The sequence below is a fragment of the Pelodiscus sinensis genome, chromosome 23, assembly GCF_049634645.1.
Source record: "Pelodiscus sinensis isolate JC-2024 chromosome 23, ASM4963464v1, whole genome shotgun sequence".
Lineage (NCBI taxonomy): Eukaryota > Metazoa > Chordata > Testudines > Trionychidae > Pelodiscus > Pelodiscus sinensis.
Window position 1 is genome coordinate 3,418,841 of NC_134733.1, and position 23,415 is coordinate 3,442,255.

General features: G+C 44.0%; 1 protein-coding gene across 18 annotated transcripts in view; it reads right to left on the reverse strand.

The window, feature by feature from the left end:
- EIF4G3 (eukaryotic translation initiation factor 4 gamma 3) overlaps positions 1-23,415 on the reverse strand; it is a 324,364-nt gene that overhangs the window by 142,815 nt on the left and 158,134 nt on the right. For 14 of the 18 annotated variants that reach the window (XR_012897363.1, XM_075906736.1, XM_075906731.1 and 11 more), the window contains 2 exons: positions 11,947-12,055; positions 7,213-8,040 (listed from right to left, as the gene is read on the reverse strand). Coding sequence is in view for 17 of the 18 variants with exons in the window: in XM_075906736.1 (XP_075762851.1) it covers positions 7,213-8,040; positions 11,947-12,055 (937 nt within the window). In the remaining variant the exon portion in view is untranslated. The remainder of the gene's footprint in view (positions 1-7,212; positions 8,041-11,946; positions 12,056-23,415) is intronic. The other 4 variants (XM_075906746.1, XM_075906740.1, XM_075906735.1 and 1 more) reach the window with 1 other exon arrangement.

Consider the following 23,415-nt stretch of genomic DNA (forward strand, 5'->3'; position numbering starts at 1 on the left):
ATCAGCAGCCATTGTAACTCAAGTTAGGAATAACTTAAGAGAGAATCAAACCAGGAATAGGTGCCATCTTTGATTATCAACAGCCTGAGCAACAGTCTCTGAGCCCAATTACTTCTTAGGCCAGGTTTACCCTAGGGCATGTGTGTGTAAACGTGTAACTGCAGTTACATGTTTACACACACAGGGGCAGGCAGGAGCCAGTGCTCGTGGGGAGTCAGTTTTTAAAATGAGAGGCAGCAGTGTGGGGGGCAGGTATGCACAGAGCCGGTATGCATAGGGCACTGGCTTGGAAGCCAGCTTCTAATGTGTACTGGCTCCTGCCTGCTTCCCATCCCATGCACTGCTGCCTCTCTATCAGAAGCAGCAGCTCAGGGGGGCAGGCAGCTCCACAAGAGCTGGTGCTCCTGGGGAGCCGTCTTTTAAGCCAGCTCCCCCTAAGCATCGGCTCCCGCCTGCCCCCCATGCTGCTGCCTCTCTGGGAAGCAGAGGGGGTGGGGGCAGCAGGTGGTTTTGTGGGAGCTGGCTCTCCACAGGCACCGGCTCCCACCTCCCCCCACTTTGCTGCCTCTGATACAGAGGCAGCGTGTGTGTGTGTAAGCATTAGAACTAACCAATGAGCCCAGGCTTCTCAGTTAATCGTGTAAATGAGAACACACTAATATCCCTAGTCTACACTTAGGCTATGTCTAGACTACACCCCTCTGTCGACAGAGGGATGTAAATTAGGCCCTTGGAAATTGCAAATGAAGCGGGGATTTTAATATCCTGCGCTTCATTTGCATAATCACGTAATGGCGTTCTTTCAAAAAAGCACTATTTCAAAATTGAAACCGCAATCTAGAAATTGAAACGGCAAGCTTTTTCGAAAAATCCTGTACGCCTGAAAAAATGAGATTTGCAGGATCTTTCAAAAAAGGCTTCTATTTTCAAAAGAACTGCGTCTAGACTACGGTTTCAATTTCGAAATAGCGCTTTTTCGAAAGAGCGCTATTACACAATTATGCAAATGAAGCGAGGGATATTAAAATCCCCACTTCACTTGCAATTTCTAAGTGCCTAATTTACATCCCTCTGCCGGCAGAGGGGTGTAGTCTAGACACAGCCTTAAAGAGAACGACAAATCAAGATATGAAACTCCAGCTAAGTTAATTATGTAGCTGGAGTCAATGTACCTTGTTTTGAGTTTCCCCATCGTCCCCACAGTGGGAGGCCGATGGTAGCAAATGCTCCCGTTGGCTCCCCTTACTCCTTGCAGGAGCAGGAGTACCAGTCGCCAGTGGGGGCGCTCTCTGAGTTCAATGTAACAAGACTTAACTAGACTGTTAAATCGAACTCTGGAAGATCGATCGCAGCAGCATCAATCTTCTGTTTAGTGACAACATGGCCTAAAACTACTCGTATATTTTCAACTAGAAGACTTACCCAGTGATGCCTGGGTCCTTCGTGGCAGAGTGCTGGTGGTGATGGGGGGAGGGTTGCACGAGGCAGAACAAGGCCATGAGGATGGGAGGGTGGGGCAGGAGGCTGGCAGTGTGGGGGGAGGGGAGGAGTCAGGATGGGGGGTTGAGGGGCTCAAGGCAAGGGGCAGGGCATGTGGGTGGTGCAAGAGTGAGGGCTGGGGTTGAGGAGAGGCTCAGGACAGCAGCTCCCATCCAGCAAGGCTTTCTCTCCCCGCCTGGTTGGCAGGGCCTCCCCCCACATCTTCTTAACCTGCAAGGGCCTTCTCTCCCCCACAGCCAGCAGCGGCCTTTTCTCTTCCCCTAGCCCCTACGGGACATACTCAGAGGTCTTCTCTCTCCTCCTAGCCCCTATGATCAGCAAGGGCTTTCTCACTTGCCCCCAAGCACCCATGGCAAGAGGGACCTTTTCTCTCCTCCCAAAACCTGGATTGGCAGAGGCCTTTTCTCTCCCTCCCAGCCAGCTCTCACCCCAACTCCACCAGTCAGAAGGAGCCTTCTACCCCGTGTGACAGGGCTTTCACCCTCCCCCCTGCAGTGGTGCAGATAAGGGCTGGAGGGAAGGTTTGGGGCAAAGGGCTACTTACCTGGTCTGGTGGTTAGCAAGATGACAAGCCCCAGCCCTGCTGGCCACTCTCTTGATGGTACAGCTGCCCCCAGTGGCCACTCTGAGTAAGGCTCTCCTCTACACTCATGAACCTCAGCGGCCACTCTGAGTATCACATCCTTCCTCTGTGCTCCCTCCCTTTCCATGTTACGGAAAACAATCCCATTCCAGGGACTTCCTATTTTCCTAGTGCAACCAAATCCTGACCTTGGTTTAAGTTAGGATAAGAGGAAGCTGCATACCAAATTTGGTGGCCCTAGATCTTACCTTTCAGGAGGAGTTCTTGAACAAATGGATTCACAGACATAGAAACAGACAGATGCTGTATCTATAGCTATCTATATCTCTACATAAATATATACACAATCACTAAAATCTGGTCACAGCAGCCATTTGTTTCAAATGAATGTAGCTACATAAATTATTTCAAATGCATAAACCCAAAAGGATCTGAAATGTGATTTTCCTCCGGGGCCCTGTTTTTTTCTAGTAGAAACTGGAAATGGGAGATTTGTGTGATCTGGTTTACAAAATTCACCAATGATATACAACAGAATCGCATTATAATGAACACCATAGTTATGAACTGATGAGGTAGGCCACATACCTCACTTGGAACTAGAAGTAATGCTACCAAGCAGCAGAGACAAAAAAACCCCAAAAATAAAAACCACCACACCACACCCCCCCTATACTGTGTACCACCGTGTTAAATGTAAACTACTAAAAAAGAAAAGAGAAAGACAATTCAAAGCTGTATTAACTTAATGTTCAGTTGTAAACTTTTGAAAGAACAAGTATAACATTTTGTTAGAAACACTCCCCCCCCCCACACACACACTTCCTGGAGTGTTCATAAGATTCTACCATACTAAAACTTATACATTCGGTTTTGACTAAGAAGTTAGAAACACGAAGTGATACAATTATTGGCCAAAACTCATATTAACGCATCTTGAGACGCTTCCTCCTGCAAGGGAGGAGTTCGCAGATTTTTGAGGTATTCTCTGCCTTTTGAGGGTAGCCAAATGATACTATCTTCTTGCTATTTTTAATACAGAACATTGCTGGGTATTTAATTCAAAGTCCATCTTCCTGGACAATTATTTCACTTTGTTGTGTATTATGATGAATCTTGTATTTTGGTACATTTGTAAGATTTGAAAAAAACCTAATAATATTATAAATATAACCACATAAAAGCCTATTGTTTCAAACTAGACTAAATCATCTATTCAGGTTTTTAAAACAATAGTAAAAAATAGCCCAAATTATGCATTAAATATTCATGTATCACCTCCCTACAATAATCACAAGAAAGATCACACAAAAATTAATACACAGATTTTCCCTCTTGATAAAATCATGGATTGAAATCTGGGCAACACTAAAATAGAAGGTGGAGGTTCTATGACTTCAAAGAGCCAAAATTTCAACATAGGCCTCTCTCTACTGGTAAGACACCTTTCCTTTTCTTGCTTTATAATGGAGTGGGGAACATTTTTTGTGTTGGGAGTCACACACAAGTGAAAAGCAAAAAGACCTCCAAAAATAAAAACTCACAATCCTCACTCGGTCCCCAAGGAGGAGGGGAAAACCCCCACAGATGTGGCCCCCAACTGAGAAGCAGGAAAAAAAAGACTCACCTCAGGCTCCAGCCACAAGTGGGGAGTAGGGAGGAGTGCCAAGGTTCAGGACTTAGCCCCAGGATAGGATTAATTTTTCTGGCGGCCTGGGATTAGTGGATTTTGTGGCCCCTGTTAGGCTCTGGGACGAGGCAAAAAAAGAGGGGTTCAGTGTGCAGGAGGGGGCTGCCAGGGAGTGGGCATGGGTAAAAGTATGACATTTAGAAGGGAGGTAGGATGCATGGTCTAGGAAGGAGGGATGGTGCAGAAGTGGGATAAGGAAGGGGGCAGGGGATTGGAGCATCTACACGGCGTAGCTCCCCCGAGGAGCAGAGAACACAGGACACAGGTTCTCTGCACGGTTGTGTGTGCTGCAGGGAAACACTTCCTATAGGTACCATCCCCTGATGCTCCCATTGGCTCTGATTCCCGGGTGTTAGTGGGGACTGTGTCTGTGGGGGGCACTTCCCTGCAGTGCACCAAGCCACTTCCTTCCCCTTGCCAGGCAAAGCCCACAGGATGGATCTAGCCCTGGCCTGCCTTGGTCAGGACCATGAAGCTTAGGGCTCCCTCCCTCATGTGGCTGCAGTGTCCACACTGGCTTGCCCTGCTGTAGAATCACGGCTATAGGTTCCCCACCCCTGCTTTATAACACAGAACTGCAGGAGACTGGAGTTAATCCTCTTGTTGGACAGACGTCTGTTCCATCAAATGTACAACTCTGTTTGCAGACAATAATACTACACCACATTCATTAAGTCCTTTCATTCCCACAGAACAATTCCTTCCAAGGTGCTCTACAGAATACCCAGGTATATGCATAGACAATTTCACCCACCACTTAGTGAAGTCACCTATGATACGAAATGATACATTTAACACAATGCCAACCACATTACCCAATAATTTAGAGTAGGAAGTGCAGAACTCAGATTAAAGCCATAAAGGAAATTTTAGCTAGACCAGGGCCGGCCCGAGCCATTTTGGCGTCCCGGGCCCGGGTACGTGGCGCCGCCCTGGGGCGCACAGCACATATGTGGCCTGGCCACAGCCGCTGGCGCACAGCCTGGGGCCCGCCCCCGGGGCGCACAGCGCACACGCTGCCCAGCCTGGCCCGGCCACTGCTGCTGGTGCACGCGCCCCATCGGCTGGAGCCCTGGGCAGTTGCCCAGCTCGCTCACCCCTCAAGCCAGCCCTGAGCTAGACCAAACTATAAATACAGGGACTGGCATTCTGCCCTGGCAAAAAAGATCTAATACACTTAATTTTGCAGACAGCATCATGAGAGTTTTCACTGCAAGAGGTCAGAGCACTGATTTCATGCTTCCTTCAAAAGACAGCACTTCCTACAACATGGTCTACCATCACACGGAGGGATCAATTCAATACTAACTCAATGAGTATGCGCTTCCTGAAACAATCAAATTACTTTTAGATGTCTCCAGTCCAAACCAGGCATGCTTTCTGAGTAGGGCCCCATGTTTGTCATGTGGTTTGCAGGGGGAGTCTGTGATTTCCTGTGATCTCCATGACTTCTGCAGTGGCCATTTTGGCTCACCTCAGAGAGCAGCCGCTGGTCTGATGGGGCTTCCCCCCAGCAGTGGGCTCCTTGAATGCCCCAGCACCGCCCACCCCACTGAAGATTCAATCAGGGTTAATGGTAATTCATGGATAGGTCATGGGCCAGGATACTTTTGTTTTTTGCCAGTGACCCATCCATGACTTTTACTGAAAGGACCCATGATTAAACTGGAGCCTTATTTATGAGATCTGATAACATCGAGGGCACGTCTACACAGCAGGGGTAAACTCAAAATAAGCTACACAACTTGAGCGACACTAACTGTGTAGCTTAAGTCAAAATAGCTTATTTCAACTTTTGGTGGTGTCTAAGCAGCAGTTATTTCAAGACAGAGCACTCTTCCCCCAACCTCCCGTGAGTCAGAGTAAGCAGTCCTCCAGCTTGACATTATTTCGACTTTATGTTGAAATAACTGCTTGTGTATAGACGTGGACAATGTTATTTCGAAGTATTTTCTAAAAAGTTGAGAACTCAGCTTCACCAAGTTCATAAATTTTTATTCCCATTTCTACCTCATTTCAGAGATCAAAAACAGTCTCCTAATCTTTAATCCAAGAAAAATAACAAAACTCTTGTGATGTTTTTGTGCTGTTCAGCATCTGTCTCTACTAGCTAAAATGTCACAGAAACCAGAAATTCATAGTGAAGCCCTCATTCTAGCAGTTACCAACCCTGACTGGCTGCAGGAATTCTTCTGAAGACTTTCCTAAAAGGACACAAGTGTGAAGAATTACAATTCAAAAATTGATAAATTTTCCACACTTTGTTGTTTTCAGAAACAATGACCTTTCACATAAAATGAAGCAAATAAAGAAAATAAAAAATGTTGGCTAAACTAATCAATTTAAAGCTAAAACCACAACGTTTGAATAGGACAATTTAAACCAAATGTAGTTAACAGTTCTGGGATGAAAATGCAGGCTTTAATTACAGAAGTTTGCATCTCATTTCTGGGTTCCAAATCATTCATAAACAACTCGCAACCTTCCCAGGGTGATGTGTATAGTTTGGGTTTATTTCTTTTAACTCCAGGAATATTGACATTTGATATAACAATAAAGTCTACTGAGTAGGAAAGAACATTTTGTTTACAAAATAGGACTATTGCAACATTACTTTTGTAGGGGAAAATGTTACTTAAATGAAGCTGGGTAGATCTGGTGTGTAACACTTGGCATTTCAGTCATTGCGTAAGTGCCCAACTCATTTATCTCTTTCAAAAATATCATTTTCTTGTCATTGTCCAAAACGCAAGCCTATGAGACAGCCTTCTCAGAAGGTTCACTCTCAAGAATTGAAAGACTGGTGAAAATAAAGATGATTTTAGTGCAGGATGACAAATCAAAAGGAGCTGGTTGTTCAGCCAGGTTAGAGAGGAGTGATGTCTTTTAGGATTTCTGGCTGGACACACATATGGTGCAGTTCTGTCCCCTGCTCCCATTGAAACAAAATAAACCAAGAGCTGCTATGAAGTGACACAGTGAGGAGTCCTGTGGCACCTTCAAGGCAACGGATTTCTCTGGCTGTGAGCTATTGTGGGTAAAAACCACTTAGAAGCTTTTGGCCAAATACATCTGTTAGTCGTTGAGGTGCCGCAGGACTCCTCATTTGTGAAGTTCCAGACTAACACAGCTCCCCCGGAGACGAGTAACAATTAACACATTCTCAGGGAACGTCTAACAAGCAATCCCTTCTATCAACATCAGAATTACATTTTATAACAAACAATAGCAATAACCTCATTAGCTTTCCTAGATGTGCTTATTAACTAAGAATAAGCATTTCCTGAGTAAACCACTGGTGCTTTGGTACGTGACAGCTCCACGGGTGGGAACACAGGGGAACTGAAGGAACAACACTGATTAAAAATTGTACCCACACCACGCCCATTTCCCTCTCTCCAAGTTTAACACATGCTGGACTGTAAGGTCAAGCACTTACCTGGTACAGGGCTCTTCCTGAAGGTTAAATTCTGAGACTCTGCATTCCCCTCTGGTTGCCCATCTTCTTCCATCTCTTCCTTCTTTTGAGTATCTTTTACATCTTCGATAAGAGGAATTCTTCTGCTCTCCTCTCCATCTAAATCTCCCTGAAGAGCAGGGAGGGAACTAGGTGGAAGAGGAGGAGGAGGAGGAGGAAGGGAAGGAGGAATTACAGTGATAACAGCAGCAGCTACAGGAACAGGAGGAGTTGGAGGAGGAGAGGGAGAGGTGGAAAGAGCAATGGGAGATGGTACAATTTCTACTTCTACAGGAGGACCTTCCAAACTCTCCAGTTCAACAGTCAATGAAGCAACTTCCATCTGAACTATTTCTGTTGTGCCATCCATAGGAGCTTTTTCACTAACTCCATTCATGTCATTAATTAGATTAGTACTAGCAGTCACGGGAATATCACTAGGTGCTACATTAGAAGGCTCTTTGCACATATCAGCATCAGCCTCTTCTGTTGGTAAAGGGTCCGATTCTTCTGTGAAGGGTGTGGCATTGGATATAGGCATAGTGTCCTCTGTCGGGGAAGTTATTTCACATCTCTCCTCTGAGTCAGCTGTGAATGTAGATACACTAGAAACAGCAGCAACAGCAGCTGCAGTTACACCTGCATTCGGAGCAACAGGGACTGGTGATTCTGCAAGAGGAAGCTCTGGTGGTGGTTCCACTGAAGCAGTTTCAGATGTCTGGCCAGCTGGACCTTTTTTCTCCCCACTAGGCTCTGGTCTGAGAACTGGGGAAGGAGATTTTAATACTGGATCTGGTTTTGCTTTCTCTTCTAAGGAAGAAACAAACAAACAAACATCACAAGGACAGAACAGTTTTCCAATTTACAGTCCTTCTTATTGCCCCACTCTGTGTTCCAGGTGATCCCTGGGAACACTGCAGAAGCAGCAGCTAACCTTTAATTCTAAGTGAGAACCAAGATTCTCGGGGAACTTTAATAGTTAATGACCACTTGAGGTTTTCAGAACAAAACTCTTTTCAAGAGATCATACTTCTCTTGAGCCAAGCATGCTTAAAAACCTTAACCCTGGAAGACATGTTTGTTGTTAATTTTGGAAACCATACAGATGTTTTGATGCTCTAAACTGGACTCTTGTTCCTAAAAATGACAATGACTACACAACAAATATAAAAGTAGGTAAATTCTAGGTAAGAGGTTAGTGGACAAAGGGAAGGTCTACACTGCACAGCTATTTCGGGATAATGGAGGTATCCAAAAATAATTACCCTGAGTCTCCATGGGTCACCAGTTATTTCGAAATATTTTTCAAAATAATGGGTGTGCTATTTCAGCGTCCCAGAACTGTGCGTAGCGCAAATTGCGTATCTTATTTTGAGTTTAAGGTGCTGTGCAGACACACCCTAAGGGTAACACTGAGACCCAGGAACAACATGGTGAAATTCATTCTAAAAATGAATTCCTCTTTCCATTGAGCAAGTCACAACCCCTCTCTGCTAGTGTTCTCTATTTGTAAAATGGAAATACTATGATTTGCCTATCTCACTAGAATGCTGTGATGATTTTAGTAATTTGTTTATTGCTTTAAAGATGCGAAACACCATGTTATTATTAAGAAGTGAGATACTGTAGATTGTTTTACTGTCAAATGAAGTTTCTAAATTCCTCAGACCTTTAGGGTCTCCAAAAAGACTTATAATTCTACCCTTATACTTTTGTTTTAAATTCCAGAAGTGAAAATTAAAATGTGTCCCACATAAAAAGGAAAATGAGCAGGGAGTTAAGTATGGTTTCCACTAAAGAGAGGTTCTGTTTCATTTTGAGATATGCTGGTGAAAGAGATCAGGCTGAGTTGGAAAAAGTAAGGTGAATTACTTTATCATAATGTGTTTTTTGAAACGTATGGTCCCTATACATGTTCACCGTGGTTGCACATGCCCTCTATGTCCCTGAGACAAGATAATTTTTCAGCAGCAGTTGGTCCACACCTATGTTCCCAGTAAGCTTCACAGGTGATTAATCAGCCCGGCCCAGTCAGAGGCTCAGGGCACCATATAATTAAAGCACAGCTTAAAGGAAACACTGGTCCACACTTCTTTGTGCCCTGAACTAAGGACATAAACAGCACTGACCAGCTTTCCAATTCCTGTTCTGTAGTGAATAAAGTGAGGATTGAAGCAAAGTATTATTTAGCTACAGCTACTCAAGAGAGAGATCTTGGCGTCATTGTGGATAGGTCTCTGAAAACATCTACTCAGTGTGCAGCGGCCATCAAAAAAGCAAATAGAATGTTAGGAATCATTTAAAAAGGGATAGAGAATAAGATAGAGAATATCTTATTGCCTCTCTATAAAACCATGGTACGCCCACATCTTGAATACTGCGTACAGATGTGGTCGCCTCATCATAAAAAAGATATATTGGCACTGGAAAAGATTCAGAAAAGGGAAACAAAACGATTAGGGGTTTGGAACGGGTCCCATATGAAGAGAGATTAAAAAAACGGGGACTTTTCAGCTTAGAAAAGAGGAGAATGGTGTGGGGGGGGGGGAGGGGATATGATAGAGATCTATAAAATCATGAGTGGTGTGGAAAATGTGAATAAGGTAAAGTTATTTATTTGTTCCCATAACATAAGAACTAGGTGTCACCAAATGAAATTAATAGGTAGCAGGTTGAAAACAAACAAAAAGAAGTTTTTCTTCATGCGGTGCACAATCAGCCTGTGGAACTCCCTGTCAGAGGATGTTGTAGAGACCAGAACTTTAACAGAACTTCTCATCATTGGCAAGGTCGCCTCTGGACTTAATATTCAATACAGAATGGATGGGTAAGCCCGTCAGTCTCAATTGCCTTTCATTCAAGGCAAATACTATCACTGAATCACACACTGAACAACTATGCCCTGTGCTCCTTTTCGAAATATTCAAAAAACAGTCAACATCTTCTCTGAGGCTTACAATCAACAACAAATCTACCAATGGACATTAAACAACCAAGTTAGTGCTCCCTCAATTAAGATCAACAGACACCCTGGAGAATACAAAGCACTTCCATTACCTCACCAGACATCTGCCATAGACAGGGGCACTGAAAGAGCAGATTCAACAACACTTCCGATACTTCCAATACCCAAGAAAACGTTTTTGAAGACTGGGACATCAAGAAGCAAACCAACATCTCATGTAGCAAGCCATCATTATTTTTGCTCTCCTGTAAAGTGCTGAAACATGAGTGACATACAATGGACACATCAAGGCTCCTAACCAATACCATCAAGTGCAATGATCAATGCCCCAACATCAGCATTTGTCCCAATCCCAAAATTCATCCATCATCAATTCAATTGAGCTGGTGATATTCTATGAAAACCAATCAACTCCTAATGCAGGTCCTATTCTCACACCTAAGCCAAGACATGGGAGGCAAAAAAGGCACTTCAAAGACATTCTCAAAGCCAACATATACAAACACATGAGAAAACCAAGCCATCAACCGACTAAAATGGGAAAGGATTTTGTGGCAATGATTCTAGAATTTCAAGACCCAACTGAGAAATGAAAAAGAAGGAAAGAATGCACCATGACCTGACTCAACAATCCAGATCCACCCCTTTCATCAGAAAAAGTCTGTCCAAGCTGTTACAAAGTCTAAGGATCCTGGGTTGATCTTAACCGTTACCTGCAGATCTACCAGCAATAACAAGCTACCATTTCATGGAAGGAAATCATCCTCAAACTCTAAGGCTACGTCTACACTGGCCCCTTTTCCGAAAGGGGCATGCTAATTTTAAACTTCGTAATAGGGAAATCCGCGGGGGATTTAAATATCCCCCGCGGGATTTAAATAAAGATGTCCGCCGCTTTTTTCCGGCTTGTAGAAAAGCCGGAAAAGAGCGTCTAGACTGGCCCGATCCTCCGGAATAAAGCCCCAAACAGTGTATCCCAATGAATGAAAGTAAATAATTGAAATACCAGTTAAGATAATGCCAGTACACTTAACAATGCACACCACTTACATTATATACCCAAGCACTTAAGGGTATCTAATGTGACATAACATTTCATTGTGCAAAGAAACTTGGCATGCAGTTACTCAAGTCTAAGAATATCTTCTTTTAAACACCCATTTTAAAAACTCAATTTTTTAAAAGCTATAACAATGAAATTTAATCATTTAAAGACAATTTTCACCTTCCACAATTTGAAAACAACTCCAAGTACAAAGTGAAATTTGGCAAGCCATTTACTGCACAATTTGCTAATTAACATCTTCTACCGATATACTGAGGATGCTGGTAGAATATGACAAACAGCTCTACAGGAATCATTGCGGTGTGTTGGGTAAGTGATATCTCTGTGGCTAAATGTAGGTTCAAATGACATACTTAAGAAGTTCCTCTGTCCATGTGACCTTTTTCTCCTGGCAATAATTGTGCTGGCTTTGAAGGCAATATCATAGCACATGAGAAAAGCAGAGTAAGACTACCAATTGCTTTGGGACAATGTTTCAGAAGAGTGAATTTTACCCAATTGTAAAATTTGTGCTTTGCCAAATTTTAATGAATCTGTAAATAATTCACCAGTTTTGTCAAAGCTTCACAAAGAAGCTTCTATTTCTGGAGCTGGCCATCCTGCTTGCTTACAGGCTTATAAAAAGTCAAACTAATGAGAGAGGAAATGACTAAAAATACCAGGGAGAAAATATCCATTAACAAACCTTGCTTCGGGTCGCTAGTTGCAGTGACAGGGGTGCTGGCAGCTAGAGGAGTGTTCTCCACAGTCCCATAAACCACAGGGATGTGCTCTGGGACCTGGCTGGACAGCTGCTGGGATTTGAAGTACAAAAAAGGGTGATAATGAGCGTGCGAACATAAAAACTAGCAACATGGAACACAAGCAAGCGAAAGGGGGAGACGAGAGTAGGGTCAGAGATAAAAGAAAAGCAAAAGGCAGGAAAAAAAAATCATACACAGACCGATTGAATAAATTCAAAAAGTACATGGGAAGAGGAGGGGAAAAAAGGCAGCAGGAAAAGGGGGAGGGAGGAGACGATTACTATTAACAACAGCAAGAAAATACAGCACAGTCATTTGTACACTTCATTCATTATGATTCTACCAGAAACAGTAGAAATGCTCCTGGTAATAGTTTTCAAAAACTGGGGTATATTTAGACCCTCCCAATCTCCCCCCAAAAAGTTGTGTAAAAAGAACTGGCTAACTACATTTCCAAACGATAAGCAATTTCAAACATCTTTGATCAAACCATTAGAAAACAGCAAGACTAGAATTTGCGGAGACAAGTTTGAATATCAAACAGCAAAATCTTGATAAAGTTAAGGACTACCAATCCTGATGCCCTATCAACATATTCATTCAAGACAGACCACAAAACCACTAGTATCTGTAATAAATTTTTAAAAAATTATTTAGACTGTATATTTGTGTGTGCGCAGGTAAGAGAGAAATCTAATACCTTCTACACAATATACGTATGTCTTATTCTTGTTGGTTGATAAAGAAATATGAAAGAAAATAATGTTTCTTCACTCTCAAAGGTGAACAGGGGTATCTTGTCCATAATCAATTTACAGAAGGTCTGATAAAGATTACATGTTTAAAAATGAGAGTGTAAGGCCAGCAAGCCATTTGACCAGGCCCGAGGAAATTCCTGGCATATCTTTCTCTGGGAACAAATATCTTTACCATTATCATCTGTCTGATAGAACAAATGTTCACTCTGGCAAAATATTCAAATCACATGCTTTTGCTGGATGTAGCTTGTGTTTCCAGTGATACATAAAGCCACAAAAGACAGCATCTCCCCTCAGAAATCTAATAGAAACTTTTTATGAAACCATAAATGACTATACCAAACCCAGTCAAATTCTTCAGAGCAAGACTTTTTTGCAAGTCACTTTGTAGATAGGTGGAGGGATTGTTCACATCAGTAAATCCTAAACCAGAAACCACATGGGAGAAAAAATTCAAATAAATAAACATTTATCATTTTTCAAAGCCCACACTTTTTTCTTTGCAATGTATATTAGTAATATCTGAGCAGTGGCTTTATAGTGTGAAGTTCCCATCTACACATCTTCCTTCAATGACTTTTCAGATAGGGCATACTGAAAAGCTGGAAAGAGTTACGTGTCCAACTTGTATTGAAATTAGACATCATTTGGTCATCTAATTTCCTTGGGCTTCTTTGAAAATTGCAGTGGAAGTCTAAAGCAAAATTGACTCTGCAAGTTCTTTAAGGTAGAAACCATTCTGGAATCAAGAAAATTAAAAATAAAAGTCTGGGAGATATTCACCTTTGTCTTGTTTTCAGATTCTGAGTTTATAGCCAAATATAGCTGCAACCAGTGTTCCCCGTAAGCTGACCACTTGGTAACAACTTAGGAGAGATTCAGGTGTCGCCTAGCTGATTATCAGCTCCCACAGCCAGCAACATGTATTTCTACTGGTAGAGCACATATGCACTTGCCTTGGTGCACATTCCAAAATTTATTCCGCCCATGAATGGAAAAAAAGCAGAGGAAACACTGGCTGTGACACAGTATCCAACAGAAAAAAATACTGGATACACACATAAATGCAATCAAACTCATGTTGTAACACTGAAAGGAGATTGTGATGTATGCACTAGGCTAGTGCCAGAGTCCTTATTAGAAAGAGGTCTTGGGTACAGGTTAATAAAATCTTCAAAAGTACTGAAAACATCACATGGGTTTTCCCTACTAAACTAAAGAACATACTCTTTACAGAAATGAGGGTGAAACTCCGATGCTTTCAGCAACATTAACTTCTGAGCTGACGTTCAGTTGGAAACTCACTCAGCCCTCAAGGAAGTCTGTCACAGAAAATAGCTTCAACCCCCAGTCTGCCACCTCTAGATCTATCAAATGCTGTGGAATTATCCAGGAGCCTATGCAGGCTGCAAGACACATGTGCAGAAAATGTGGTTTGGTAAGCACAATGGAGAGATATTTGCTCCTCCCTTCTCTATCCCTTGGTCATTATGCCAAAATCTCTTTCCCTCTTCCAGTGGGACTAAAGAAAGGATGTGGAAGCATTGGAGAAAGTCCAGCAGAGAGGAAAAAAAATGATGAGGCGGCTGGAGCACTTGACCTATAAGGAGAGGCTGAGGGATTTGGGCGTGTTTAGTCTGCAGAAGAGAAGAGTGAGGGGGGATTTGACAGCAGCCTTCAACTTCCTGAAGGGAGTTTCCAAAGCAGGTGGAGAGAGGCTGTTCTCAGTAGTGATGGATGGCAGAATGAGGAGAAATGGTCTCAAGTTACAGTGGGAGAGGTCTAGGTTCGATATTAAGAAAAGCTGTTCTTTGTAGGAGGGTGGTGAAGTACTGGGATGGGTTCCTTAGGGAGGTGGTAGAATCTCCATGTCTAGAGGTTTGTAAGTCCCAGCTTGACAATTCTCTGACTGGGATGATTTAATTAAGGTTGGTCCTGCTGTGGGTAGGGGATTGGATTCGGTGACCTCCTGAGGTCTCTTCCAACCCTAGGATTCTATGATTCTAAAGAAAATTAAGATTTTGTGATGCTGCTACTGCTGTTTCTCAGCTATTTCAAATACTTGAAGAGACAACATTTGAGATGTGCATTTAAAAAACAAAACCACAGCAAATTCCAATTTTTGGCTGCCATGTCTGACCGCTATTGAAGCCACCAATGCCCTTCTCAAATATTACATTATAAAAAATCCAAAATGGTTACTGACCGTTGTAGTTGCTGTTCTTCAAGATGTATTCTCGTATCTATTCCAATAAGGTGAATGTGCGTTGTTTGCCCGACTGTCAGAAAGTTTCCACCCTAGCTGCTACCTGTTCAGTGGGCAGAGTCCCCTGTGTGGCGCAGGTGTGACGTCCTATATATGACCCTGCCGCCCAGCCCTTCTTCACATGGAGTAGAGCTTATGGCCAAAAATGTCTAGGCACCTAGAGTCCTTAGACTTTAGAGCCAAGGCCCGGTGATGATCTTTCTTGTTGACTGCCTCGACAACCAATGAACAGGGATCTGGGTAGGTGAAGAGGTACTCAAAGCCCTCGACTGGCACAAAATACTTCCACTTGATCCCCTTTGACATAGGAGGACAGGAGTAGGGTGTCTGCCATATGGTTTTAGCCGAGGACATAAGAGTCTTGATGATGGGGAGGACCACTCGAGAGGGGGACTCTGTGGTCAGGACATTGACAATGGGGTCATCTTGCTCAACCACCTCCTCCATCTGCAGGTTTAGGCCGGCAGCCACCTTGAGGAGCAAATCCTGGAGGGCCCTACAGTGCATGGGAAGAGGATCCAAGACTGAAATGCCCGCCACCGCCTGGTCAGGGGAGGAAGATTAGGAGGCCACTGGGAGCTCTCCTTCCTGCTCCTGGGCCAGAGGACTGAGAGGGACTACAGGATAGTCACTACAGCATGATCCGTTGTTGGAGGGGGGGGAGAGGCTGACTGTTGCCTCTGAAACCCTAGGCTTAGAGGGGAACAAAGTAGGCCTTTCTGGGAACAAGGCCTGGGCTTGATGGTATGCACCCAGGGTCCAGAATTGTCACTAAAGTGGCCACCGAGGGACAGGATGGCCCCATGAAGGAGGACCAGTAGGGGGTAGACCTGTCTGACATCACTGAAACCTCCCTCTGGAACAACACTGGGGAGCACAATCGAGATGGCCAAGGTGTTGCCGTGCTGATGACAAGGGACAGAGCTTTCAGTGCTGTGTCCCAATAGACGCTTGGGCACTGAGAAACTGAATGGCCATGATCATGAGACCATGATCAATGTGGAGACCACCACTGGGTCCAAGATGAATGTTGCCAAGACAAGGACCAGTGCCAGGATAAACGCCAGAATGAGGGCCGGGACTGGAATCGACACCGTGAGTGGAATCTGCAGCCAGAGCAGGATTTCCAGCATGAGCAGGAACATGACTGATGCTGGAGATGGAGCTCTGGCAACCAGTGTCAAGAGTATGCCGCATGCTCCAAGCAACAATGCCGAGAGTGGTACAAAACTATTTTCCAGCCCAAGGAAACATAGTCTGGGGAGCGGTGCCAAGAGAGGGTGAGAAGCCCCGAGGAGCTTCTATGAAGGCAACCTTAAGCAGCCAAGTGGAGTCCACTCTGGAATCATGTCCATCCTGCCACAGAGAACTTCAGAGCTGGTCTCTGTAGGAGCGGATGGAATGACGGGACCATTGCCATGAGTCAGACTGGTGGTGTGGGAACACTGAGTGGCACAGAGACTCCAAGGTAGAAGGCAGGGGCCTTAACATGGCAGGGGATTTCCCCACAAAGTCTGACACGGGGCCAAAAGCCTCCCATAGGAAGGGAGAGACCCAGTCATCTTGACGAAGCCCCTGAGCATCAGCACCATGGGGTTGGGATCCTCAAACGCTCCCCAACATTGAAGGAGTCAGCCCAGGGGTCGACAATGATACCACCAACATAGAGTTGGCCATTCTGGAGGACGGCACCAGGGATTGAAAGCGGAGCCAAGCTGGAGCCGTCAGGGACTTCCCACGGCGAGAGTCCTTTTTTTGTGCTGGTGGTCGACGCTGAGGATTGTGCGCTATGAGTGGAGGGGTTTGGTACCAGATCTGGATGACGTGGATCCAAGGAGGACTCCAGGAGGAGATGTTTCAGATCAGTGTCCTCCTCCCTTCTGGTCCAAGGCTTGTAGGCCTTACAGATCTTGCACCAATTCGGTTGGTGAGCTATAGCATGCCCCAAATCCCCAACACACCCAAGAGAGAAGGGAAGGGCCCTTCGCTCCCACTGCTATCTACTAACTATTGTTAAACAAACAAACTATCTACAAACAGCTAGTGATGAATGGTGATTGCAAAGCAAGAGAGCCAAAAGTCCCCACAGTGGCCACTGGAGGTAAGAAGGAACTAAGAAGGGGCCAAGTCAGCAGGGTCATACATAGGGTTTCGAACCAGCGCCACTACACGGGGCTCCACAGCCCACAGGACAGGTGGCAGCCAGGGTAAAACTTTCTGGCAGTCTTGAATGCGGCATGCACACACCTCATTGGAACAGATCTGAGCGAGCACTCAAAGAAGAACCTATCATTCAAACTCGAAAGCAGAAACAAGCCCTAAGAAATTACTGTAAAAAAACCCAAACAAACAAAACACCAGATCAGTAAACAGACCTAATGCAGAGAGGAGCTAGCAGGTTCTTGGGAACAGTTAAGTTTAACAGAAATGACATTGACAAATCTGGCTAGGCCCGAAATGAGCAACTGTGCTTATTCTACTGCCAGACCTGAACAAAACCAAATAAAAGACACTTTACGAATTTCAGTACTGCTTTCCTCACTGGCTGCCTGGTTTATCAGCTTCATGTTTTGAAGGAAAAAAAAATCTGTGTAGAAAACTTGCTTGGAGAATGGGACCAAAAGTGACAGGAGCTAAGTGAAATAGAGATTGAGAAGCAATTTTTAAATCTGTGAACCGTTTGAGTTAGGAACCATGTTTTCTTAGAGAGTTGGAAAGCATACTGATGGAACTAAAACAATGTAAATGAATACATAAAAAATAATGTTATTAAAATAAATCCTCCTCAGAAGGTGATGAGCTTAAAAATGCAATGTTCACAAAGGGGGTCTAGTAATAAACTACTCAAGTACTCCTTCACTGTATTCCTTGGGTATATATGGTCATGCCAGTTCTCTTCCAGAATATGATCTGAGAAGTGGGTCTGGCCTAGGAAAGCTCATCACCTATTAAACCATCTTGTTAGTCTTTAAAGTGCTACACAGTTTTTCCTTTTGTTTTAGCAAGATCAGACTAACACAGCACCTCTCTATTACTACTCAAGGACAGTAAAAGCTGGGTTATCCGGCCCTGTACCAACCAAAAAGCCCTATAAACAGGCATTTCTAATGTTCACAGAAGGTCTGGTTGGTATAGGGGAGGCAGGTTCCCTACCTGACTCCGTGTGGCTTGCTGGAAGTGGCAACGTGTCCCTGCTGCTCCTAGGCAGAGAAATAGCTACAATAGGTTTGGAGTGAGGGGCTGGGAGATGGGGCCCTGGGGCGGCTGCAGGGGGTTGGAAAGCAAGAGAAGGGAGTTCTGCATCTGAACTTTGCCTTTCTTTACGACTACACTGACAATGATACTTCTTGGTATTTTATCTGTAGCTGCTGCCAGTTAGGTCTGGAGGGACTCCCCTTTCACACCCATGGAACACCAGAACCAGATAAGGAGGACAAAGAGGACTTAGGATGACATGTTCAGTGATATCCCGCAGCCAGTGCTACATCAGACCTGGAGGATGAATATTGCAGACTGTGCAGAGAAGAAAAGAGTGAACAGGAGAAAGACCCAAGAATCCCAGCAGGAAAAGACCAGGGAGATGTACCAGCAGCAAACAGATGCTGTCGACTCTTCCACACTTACAGGTCCAACAATCCTAGGATCGCCTCCCTTTATAGTCCGTGGAGAACTCCTGTCTAGCACTTCACCACAGGCCCCCTTAACATTACACATGGCATCAGGTGCTCCATCGCTATCCTTGCCACTGCACACTGGGGGGAAATAAAGTCGACTGTAGCTTCAAATACACCGACCTGAGAGTATGATGGATGCATGGATAGCTAAAATTGACACGGATTTTCCTTTACCATTTTTAAGCTCTGTTCCATACTATTTATATTGTCATATATTTCCTTTTAACTTGCACAGAATTTTATTACTCAACAAAATTCTACTCTTGGGGAAACAGTGTTTCTTTATTTGCTCCCAACATATACTGCAGATAGTGAAAGCACCCAAATAGTTATCATCATACACTACAACACAACTCATAGGATCAGTGACAAACACAGTGCAATAATCATATTAAGTGCATTATCAGAATCACTATATTCACAGATCTGCATCAAGCACAGCATCATTCCTAACGGGTCTTCAAACTTCAGGACCAGGTAGAACACAGTAAGCTACAACAGATTACTCTGGTTCGCTGTTCAAGTGCTCTTTCAAAATCTCCCTGAGCCACACAGTTCCACACTGAGCTCTTCAGATAGCCTTTGTATCTGCTGTCCAAACACAGCAGAGAGCTGTTCGATTTCTATTTCAAGGGTACCATTTATGGGGGGCTAGCACATAAGAATGGCCATAATGGGTCAGACCAAGGTCCATCCAGCCCAGTATCCTGTCTTTCAACAGTGGCCAATGCCAGATGCCACAGAGGGGGCAAACACAACAGGTAATCCTCGCGTGATCACTCTCCTGTCATCCATTTCCAGCCTCTGACAAACATCAGAAGGGGCGGTATACCCCCTAATGTTTGAACCCCTGAATTTCATGCTTCAGGTCGGCTTAAAGTTGCCTGGGTCCAAAGGCAGTTCTGAACTGTGACAGAGTTTGAGTTGCTTGGGGCTTTGTCTTTGGGGCAGGGATTGTGTTATAAAAACAGGGAGGCAGGGTGATTAAAAATAACAAAAGGCTGGGCATTCAAGTAAACAAAGGCTCTTTAGATCATCATGAAAACATTGCCAAGTATTCCACTTAAAAGCTAGGGGGGAAGAATAGGAATGAGTGTTGTGCTACTGGGATTTGCATTTGCACCACTTCTGTTAAACTTCTCAAAAATGGTCCTGAAAAGGGAGGAAACAGTGAAGTGAACATAAGAAGAACATAAGAACATAAGAACATAAGAACGGCCGTACTGGGTCAGACCAAAGGACCTTCTAGTCCAGTATCCTGTCTGCCGACAGTGGCCAGCACCAGGGGCCCCAGAGAGGGTGGACCGAAGACAATGATCAAGCGATTTGTCTCCTGCCATCTCTCTCCAGCCTCTGACAAACAGAGGCCAAGGACACCATTTTATCCCCTGGCTAATAGCCTTTTATGGACCTAACCTCCATGAAATTATCTAGCTTCTCTTTAAACTCTATTATAGTCCTAGTCTTCACAGCCTCCTCTGGCAAGGAGTTCCACAGGTTGACTACACGCTGTGTGAAGAAGAACTTTCTTTTATTAGTTTTAAACCTGCTACCCATTAATTTCATTTGGTGTCCTCTAGTTCTTCTATTTAGGGAACTAATAAATAACTTTTCTTTATCAGCTCTCTCCACACCACTCATGATTTTATAGACCTCTATCATATCTAACAGTGGCAAAACTTGCAGATACAACAAAATTAATCAAAACAGTTAAATACAGAGATGACTGCAAAGAGTTGCAAAGGGATCTCACAAAACTAAGTGACTGGCCAAACATGGAATTCAGTGCTGATAACTGCAAAGTAACGCATATGGAAAAATATAATCCCAACTATACACACACAAATGATGGGGTCTAAAATAGCTTTTACCACTCATTATGGATAGTTCCCTAAAAACATCTGCTCAATGTGCAGTGACAGTCTAAAAACTAAAAAGTTATCAGAATACTGGATGGATGTACAGCAATGGGATTCTTGAACTGTGATGGAGCAATGCCTATTCCTATTTTGGCACCAGACTACCCTACTACCGAGTACATCAACAGAAAATGCTACTGCTCAGTGGTTTGGCAAGCCCTGAAGGATTACTAGGGAGGCTTCACTGACATCATTGTGGGCTTTTCAAGGGAGGTGTATGACGTGCATCTTTAGGAATACAGGAGTGTTCAGAAAGCTACAAGCAGGGACTTGCTTTCCTAACTAGTGGATTATCATTGACAGTATTGAAATGCAGGGAGTGATCCTCCCTCTTCCTGTCCTGCCTCATGAAGCTCCACCTTGGCCACCACAACAGCACCAAGACAAGATTTAACTATTGGCTCAGCAGGTTGCAAAATGACAGTTGAATGCTCTTTTGGTAGCTAGAAGAGGCTCTGTTGTTGTTTACTCAAAAGATAGAACTGCGTCCAAATGGTTATAAACACCTGCTGTGTCCTGCACAATATCCGTGAGGAAAAGTTGCCGCCATATTGGAAAGTAGAGCAGAGGCACTGTTTCACATGGGGGGGGGGGGGGGGGAGGGGGGGGGAGAGGGGAAACCTGTGTGTGCCTTAATGGAATAATGGAAGAGAGTGAGAGCTTGGTGGTGCAGACAGTGGCTTCTGCAGTGTTACTGAGCATGCTCAGTGGAAGAAAAACAGCACATGCTGGAAGTCACAGTCCTGCATGGCAAACAGGTAATTAAGGGCTCTGCACACTTGCATGACCATGGGCCCTCACAGTGGATTTTCCAGCTGCAGAAAGACTTCCCACTGACCAGTAGCAAGCCAGCACTGCCAGTTTCCACAGTATAATCGCAAGTGGCTTCTCTACTGCCAATGCAATGCGTTCTGGTGTCCCTGCACTGGACAAGCCCAGCACACAGACCCAGAACATGATGGCATAAATTATATTTCTGGATGAACAGGAATATGTGTTCTTGGTCTTGTAATAGGCATGATTAGGTCCAATAATGGTGTCAGAAGAGTAAATATGTGGACAAAGCTGGCAACAGGGCTTGTTGCAAGGGGAAAGTTCCAGGGTTGGTAATAGTGTGGTATGTCCTGTAGTTATAGGTAAGAATCATCCTGAGGTTAGGTGGTCGTCTATAGGAGACTATGGGTCTGTCTCCCAGAGCCTCTCGGAGGGTAGAATCTGTTCCAGCATAGGTTGTAGTTTATTGACAATGCGTTGGACAGGTTTAAGTTTGGGGCCATAGGTGATGACAAGTGGTGTTCTATTGTTGGTTTTCCTGGGTCTGTCTTGAAGTAGACGGTTTCTGGGTATTCGTCTGGCTCTTTCAATTTGTTTTTTTATTTCTCCAGGTGGGTAACTGAGGTTTAAAAATGCTTGGTAGAGATCCTGACATTTCTGGCCTCTGTGAGTGGGATTAGAGCAGATGTGATTGTATCTGAGGGCTTGGCTATAGACGATGGATTGTATGGTGTGTCCTGGATGGGAGCTGGAGGCATGTAGGTAACTGTAGGAGTCAGCGGGTTTTCTGTAGAGAGTGGTGTCTAATTTAGCATTGGTGGTTTGTACTGTGGTGTCCAGGAAATAGATCTCTCATGTAGAATGGTCCAGGCTGAGATTGATGGTGGGGTTAGGTTGTTAAAGTCTCTGTGGAATGCATCCAGTGTTTCTTGGCCATGGGTCCAGATCATAAAGATGTCATCGATGTAGTGTAAGTAGAGAAGGGGTAAAAGGGGATGGGATCTGAGGAAACGTTGTTCTAAGTCACCCCATGTCATTACCTCACAGACACTAACCTTTCCCCCCTCACCCCCACGCTGGTCTAAAATTTGATTTGTCAATTTCACATGCGTTCATTTTTTTGATTGTATCACTTTGGATATCACTATGGTTGTGCCAATTTTCTTCCACATATTGATCTGAGGAAGTGGGTCTGGCCCACGAAAGCTCATCACCTACTAAACTATCTTGTTAGTCTTTAAAGTGCTACATATTTCTGTCTTTTGTTCCAGTATAGTTAGTGTCTTATTCCCTTCATCAGTAGAGGTTGAGTGTTCTATGAAGGAAACACAGTCAACTATAAGTGGTTTCTCACATCACTGAACACAACTTCCTTTTCAAGTAATAAAAGAAGCACAAAAGAACATAAAACAGCCAGTCAGAGTCAGGCCAATTGTCCACCTAGTCCAGCAGCCTGTCTCCTGACAGTCGCCAGAGCCAAGTGCTTCAGAGGGAATAAACAGAACAGTTAGTCATCAAGTGATTTATACCCCAGCCCACATTTCCAACTTCTGGAAAACAAAGGCTTATGGACACCATCCCTGCCCATCCTAGCTAATACCCATTGATGGATCTATCTTCCAGGAACATATCTAGTTCTTTTTTGAACCTTGCTATAGTATTGGCCTTCACAACTTCCTCTGGCAAGGAGTTCCACAGATTGTGTGTTTAAAAATATTTTTAAACCTGCTGTCCATGGATTTCACTTCGTGGCCACTTGTTTTTGTAATATGAGAAGTGGTAAATAACTCTTCTTTGTTTACTTTCTCCACATCAGTTATGATTTTATAGACCTCTATCATATCCCTCCTTAGTTGTATCTTTTCCATTCTGAAAAGTCCCAGTCTTATTTAACTCTCCACTATAGAAGATATTCCATAACCTAATCATTTTTGTTGCCCTTTTTGGAGTCATTTAAAATTTCAATATAATCTTTTTGAGATGGGGCTACCACATCTGCACACAGTTGTCAAGATGTGGG